Below are 6,544 nucleotides of genomic sequence, written 5' to 3'. Positions count from 1 at the left end.
TCGCGGCGCGTGCGAGCCATCGGCGTACCGCCCTGCAGCGTCCACGCGCTCACGCTGACTGAGGGTCCCTCGCCCAGGACGGTGAGCGCCGACACGGAGAAGCTGAGCTCCGAGTACGGGGGCAGACGCGTCACGGCCAACGCCAGCAGCTCCCCGGACACGTCGCCCAGCACCGTCAGCTGCTGCTGCTGCTCCGCTACGCACGCACAGAGACACGGGTGTGACCTGGGTAGCACGCACAGAGACACGGGTGTGACCTGGGTAGCACCCGCAGAGACACGGGTGTGACCTGGGTAGCACCCACAGAGACACGGGTGTGACCTGGGCAGCACCCACAGAGACACGGGTGTGACCTGGGTAGCACCCACAGAGACACGGGTGTGACCTGGGTAGCACGCACAGAGACATGGGTGTGACCTGGGTAGCACGCACAGAGACACGGGTGTGACCTGGGTAGCACCCACAGAGACACGGGTGTGACCTGGGTAGCACCCACAGAGACACGGGTGTGACCTGGGTAGCACCCACAGAGACACGGGTGTGACCTGGGTAGCACCCACAGAGACACGGGTGTGACCTGGGTAGCACGCACAGAGACATGGGTGTGACCTGGGTAGCACCCACAGAGACACGGGTGTGACCTGGGTAGCACCCGCAGAGACACGGGTGTGACCTGGGTAGCACGCACAGAGACACGGGTGTGACCTGGGTAGCATGCACAGAGACACGGGTGTGACCTGGGTAGCACCCACAGAGACACGGGTGTGACCTGGGTAGCACGCACAGAGACACGGGTGTGACCTGGGTAGCATGCACAGAGACACGGGTGTGACCTGGGTAGCACCCACAGAGACACGGGTGTGACCTGGGTAGCACGCACAGAGACATGGGTGTGACCTGGGTAGCACCCACAGAGACACGGGTGTGACCTGGGTAGCACGCACAGAGACACGGGTGTGACCTGGGTAGCATGCACAGAGACACGGGTGTGACCTGGGTAGCACCCACAGAGACACGGGTGTGACCTGGGTAGCACCCGCAGAGACACGGGTGTGACCTGGGTAGCACGCACAGAGACACGGGTGTGACCTGGGTAGCACCCGCAGAGACACGGGTGTGACCTGGGTAGCACGCACAGAGACACGGGTGTGACCTGGGAAGCACCCACAGAGACACGGGTGTGACCTGGGTAGCACCCGCAGAGACACGGGTGTGACCTGGGTAGCACCCACAGAGACACGGGTGTGACCTGGGTAGCACCCACAGAGACACGGGTGTGACCTGGGTAGCACGCACAGAGACACGGGTGTGACCTGGGTAGCACGCACAGAGACACGGGTGTGACCTGGGCAGCACCCACAGAGACACGGGTGTGACCTGGGTAGCACGCACAGAGACACGGGTGTGACCTGGGCAGCACCCACAGAGACACGGGTGTGACCTGGGTAGCACGCACAGAGACACGGGTGTGACCTGGGTAGCACGCACAGAGACACGGGTGTGACCTGGGTAGCACGCACAGAGACACGGGTGTGACCTGGGTAGCACCCACAGAGACACGGGTGTGCCCTGGGTAGCATGCACAGAGACACGGGTGTGACCTGGGCAGCACGCGACAGAGACACGGGTGTGACCTGGGTAGCACCCGCAGAGACACGGGTGTGACCTGGGTAGCACGCACAGAGACACGGGTGTGACCTGGGTAGCACGCACAGAGACACGGGTGTGACCTGGGCAGCACGCACAGAGACACGGGTGTGACCTGGGTAGCACCCACAGAGACACGGGTGTGACCTGGGTAGCACGCACAGAGACACGGGTGTGACCTGGGCAGCACGCGACAGAGACACGGGTGTGACCTGGGCAGCACGCACAGAGACACGGGTGTGACCTGGGCAGCACGCGACAGAGACACGGGTGTGACCTGGGTAGCACCCACAGAGACACGGGTGTGACCTGGGCAGCACCCACAGAGACACGGGTGTGACCTGGGTAGCACGCACAGAGACACGGGTGTGACCTGGGCAGCACCCACAGAGACACGGGTGTGACCTGGGTAGCACGCACAGAGACACGGGTGTGACCTGGGTAGCACGCACAGAGACACGGGTGTGACCTGGGTAGCACGCACAGAGACACGGGTGTGACCTGGGTAGCACCCACAGAGACACGGGTGTGCCCTGGGTAGCATGCACAGAGACACGGGTGTGACCTGGGCAGCACGCGACAGAGACACGGGTGTGACCTGGGTAGCACCCGCAGAGACACGGGTGTGACCTGGGTAGCACGCACAGAGACACGGGTGTGACCTGGGTAGCACGCACAGAGACACGGGTGTGACCTGGGCAGCACGCACAGAGACACGGGTGTGACCTGGGTAGCACCCACAGAGACACGGGTGTGACCTGGGTAGCACGCACAGAGACACGGGTGTGACCTGGGCAGCACGCGACAGAGACACGGGTGTGACCTGGGCAGCACGCACAGAGACACGGGTGTGACCTGGGTAGCACCCACAGAGACACGGGTGTGACCTGGGTAGCACGCACAGAGACACGGGTGTGACCTGGGCAGCACGCGACAGAGACACGGGTGTGACCTGGGCAGCACGCACAGAGACACGGGTGTGACCTGGGTAGCACCCACAGAGACACGGGTGTGACCTGGGTAGCACCCACAGAGACACGGGTGTGACCTGGGTAGCACGCACAGAGACATGGGTGTGACCTGGGTAGCACGCACAGAGACACGGGTGTGACCTGGGTAGCACCCACAGAGACACGGGTGTGACCTGGGTAGCACCCACAGAGACACGGGTGTGACCTGGGTAGCACCCACAGAGACACGGGTGTGACCTGGGTAGCACCCACAGAGACACGGGTGTGACCTGGGTAGCACGCACAGAGACATGGGTGTGACCTGGGTAGCACCCACAGAGACACGGGTGTGACCTGGGTAGCACCCGCAGAGACACGGGTGTGACCTGGGTAGCACGCACAGAGACACGGGTGTGACCTGGGTAGCATGCACAGAGACACGGGTGTGACCTGGGTAGCACCCACAGAGACACGGGTGTGACCTGGGTAGCACGCACAGAGACACGGGTGTGACCTGGGTAGCATGCACAGAGACACGGGTGTGACCTGGGTAGCACCCACAGAGACACGGGTGTGACCTGGGTAGCACGCACAGAGACACGGGTGTGACCTGGGTAGCACCCACAGAGACACGGGTGTGACCTGGGTAGCACGCACAGAGACACGGGTGTGACCTGGGTAGCATGCACAGAGACACGTGTGTGACCTGGGTAGCACCCACAGAGACACGGGTGTGACCTGGGTAGCACGCACAGAGACACGGGTGTGACCTGGGTAGCACCCACAGAGACACGGGTGTGACCTGGGTAGCACGCACAGAGACACGGGTGTGACCTGGGTAGCACCCGCAGAGACACGGGTGTGACCTGGGTAGCATGCACAGAGACACGGGTGTGACCTGGGTAGCACCCACAGAGACACGGGTGTGACCTGGGTAGCACCCGCAGAGACACGGGTGTGACCTGGGTAGCACCCACAGAGACACGGGTGTGACCTGGGTAGCACCCACAGAGACACGGGTGTGACCTGGGTAGCACCCACAGAGACACGGGTGTGACCTGGGCAGCACGCGACAGAGACACGGGTGTGACCTGGGTAGCACCCACAGAGACACGGGTGTGACCTGGGTAGCACGCACAGAGACACGGGTGTGACCTGGGTAGCACGCACAGAGACACGGGTGTGACCTGGGTAGCACGCACAGAGACACGGGTGTGACCTGGGCAGCACGCACAGAGACACGGGTGTGACCTGGGTAGCACCCACAGAGACACGGGTGTGACCTGGGTAGCACCCACAGAGACACGGGTGTGACCTGGGTAGCACCCACAGAGACACGGGTGTGACCTGGGTAGCACCCACAGAGACACGGGTGTGACCTGGGTAGCACCCACAGAGACACGGGTGTGACCTGGGCAGCACGCACAGAGACACGGGTGTGACTTGGGTAGCACCCACAGAGACACGGGTGTGACCTGGGCAGCACGCACAGAGACACGGGTGTGACCTGGGTAGCACCCACAGAGACACGGGTGTGACCTGGGCAGCACGCGACAGAGACACGGGTGTGACTTGGGTAGCACCCACAGAGACATGGGTGTGACCTGGGTAGCACCCACAGAGACACGGGTGTGACCTGGGTAGCACCCACAGAGACACGGGTGTGACCTGGGCAGCACGCACAGAGACACGGGTGTGACCTGGGCAGCACGCGACAGAGACACGGGTGTGACTTGGGTAGCACCCACAGAGACACGGGTGTGACCTGGGTAGCACGCACAGAGACACGGGTGTGACCTGGGTAGCATGCACAGAGGCATGTGTACACACGTACACACAATCGTGCACACACACACACACGTAGATAATCATGCACACACACACATACACACACACATACACAATTACGCACACACATACACACACATACACAATCACACACACACACGTACACAATCACACACACACACATACACAATCACACACACACACACAATCACGCACACACACACACTTACACAATCGCACACACACACGTACACAATCACGCACACACTTACACAATCACGCACACACACACATACACAATCACACACACACACGTACACAATCTCACACAAACATACACAATCGCGCACACACACACATACACACAATCACACACACACTTACACAATCACGCACACACTTACACAATCGCACACACACACGTACACAATCACGCACACACTTACACAATCACGCACACACACACGTACACAAGCACACACACACACGTACACAATCACGCACACGCACACGCACTCACACACACACGTACACAATCGCACACACACACACACACGTACACAATCACGCACACACACACACGTACACAATCATGCACACACTTGCACAAGCACACACACACGTACACAATCATGCACACACACACACGTACACAATCCACAACATTGCGTGCACGTGCTCGAGCATGTTTGCAAGCGGTTGCACACGACTGAGCGTAGTCTGCGCGGTTGCACACAACGGCGCGCAGTCGGCGCCTGGTCAGTGTCGCGGCGGTGCCGTCGCGATGGTTACGCCACCTGTCCCGGGCGCCGCCGCGTCTCTCCTCCGCACGTGCGCCAGCGCCGCGGGCGACCGCCGGCTCCGTCGCGGCAACGGCAGCGGCGGGGGGGGGCACCGGCGGGGGCACCGGCGGGGTGGGGGCACGGCCCCTCGGCTCGAGGCCCGACCGCTCGCCGCCGCCACCGCTGCCGTCGTCATCGCCGACGTCGCCGCCCCCCGGCTCCACCGCCACCGCCCGGCGCAAGCGGCGGTTGGCGTAAGGGAAGAGCGGCGCCGGCGGCGGCGTGGCGGCCGAGACCGGCGTGGCGGGCGGGGTCGCGGCGGTGGCGGCAAAGGCGGCGGGAGCGGTCCTGGCGCTGGCGGTGGTTGCCGAGCTGGCGCTGGCGGCGGAGGCGGAGGATGGCGAGGTGGTGGCGCTTGACAGGTACGCGGTCATGGGCCCCACGCCAGACCCCAGGTCATCTTCCTGCAATGACGGGCAGTCTCGTTAGCGGTGCACCATCGGCGTCGTTACCGGTGCGCGAGCAGCGTCGTCACCGATTCACGCATGTAAGCCAAGGTGCGACGCTCTACCCCCCCCCCCCCCCCCCTGCCTCGGCCTTCTCCCGGCCAGATCCAGGGGGGCCACACGGCTCCTCCTCGACACCCTCCCCCACGGCTAGAAGGAACGGAGCGAGAGATGGAACGGATGGAGACCGGGCCCCGCACACACTTCCGCCGCGTCGGGGCCTCACCGCCGTGCGCTCCCGCAGGACAACCTCCTTGACGATGGCGCCGGTGCCCTGGACGAGCGCCAGCACGCGGTAGCGCAGGATGGCGCCGTTCGGCTCCAGCGGGCGGCTCCACTGCACGAGCACGGCCGTCGCGTTCAGCCCCACGGCCGTCAGGTCGCCCACGGGGCCCGGCACTGTGGGCGGCATCGGCGACGCCCCGTGAGCCTCTGTGGGTCTCTGTGTGTTTCTGTGGGTCTATGTGAGGCTCTGTGTGTCTCTGTGTGTTTCTGTGTGTTTCTGTGTGTTTCTGTGGGTTTCTGTGTGTTTCTGTGTGTTTCTGTGTGTTTCTGTGTGTTTCTGTGTGTTTCTGTGGGTCTCTGTGTGTCTCTGTGTGTTTCTGTGAGGCTCTGTGAGTCTCTGTGTGTCTCTGTGTGTTTCTGTGAGTCTCTGTGGGTCTCTGTGTGTTTCTGTGTGTTTCTGTGGGTCTCTGTGAGGCTCTGTGAGTCTCTGTGTGTTTCTGTGGGTCTATGTGAGGCTCTGTGGGTCTCTGTGTGTTTCTGTGTGTTTCTGTGTGTTTCTGTGTGTTTCTGTGGGTTTCTGTGTGTTTCTGTGGGTTTCTGTGTGTTTATGTGGGTCTCTGGGGGTCTCTGTGAGTATCTGTGTGTC

At 62.4% G+C, this 6,544-nt stretch overlaps 1 protein-coding gene across 1 annotated transcript in view; it reads right to left on the bottom strand.

The window, feature by feature from the left end:
- PTPRQ (protein tyrosine phosphatase receptor type Q) overlaps positions 1 to 5,500 on the bottom strand; it is a 111,718-nt gene extending 106,218 nt beyond the window's left edge. Inside the window, 2 exon segments of the mRNA XM_078882250.1 lie at positions 29 to 196; positions 5,183 to 5,500. Of these exon segments, the coding sequence (XP_078738376.1) occupies positions 29 to 196; positions 5,183 to 5,363 (349 nt within the window). The 5' untranslated portion in view covers positions 5,364 to 5,500.
- Between the last annotated feature and the right edge of the window lie 1,044 nt (positions 5,501 to 6,544).

This window comes from Lampetra fluviatilis, chromosome 64 (assembly GCF_964198595.1).
Source record: "Lampetra fluviatilis chromosome 64, kcLamFluv1.1, whole genome shotgun sequence".
Classification (NCBI taxonomy): Eukaryota; Metazoa; Chordata; class Hyperoartia; order Petromyzontiformes; family Petromyzontidae; genus Lampetra; species Lampetra fluviatilis.
Note: the sequence above shows the minus strand (reverse complement) of the source record. Positions and strands in the feature narration are given on the sequence as shown.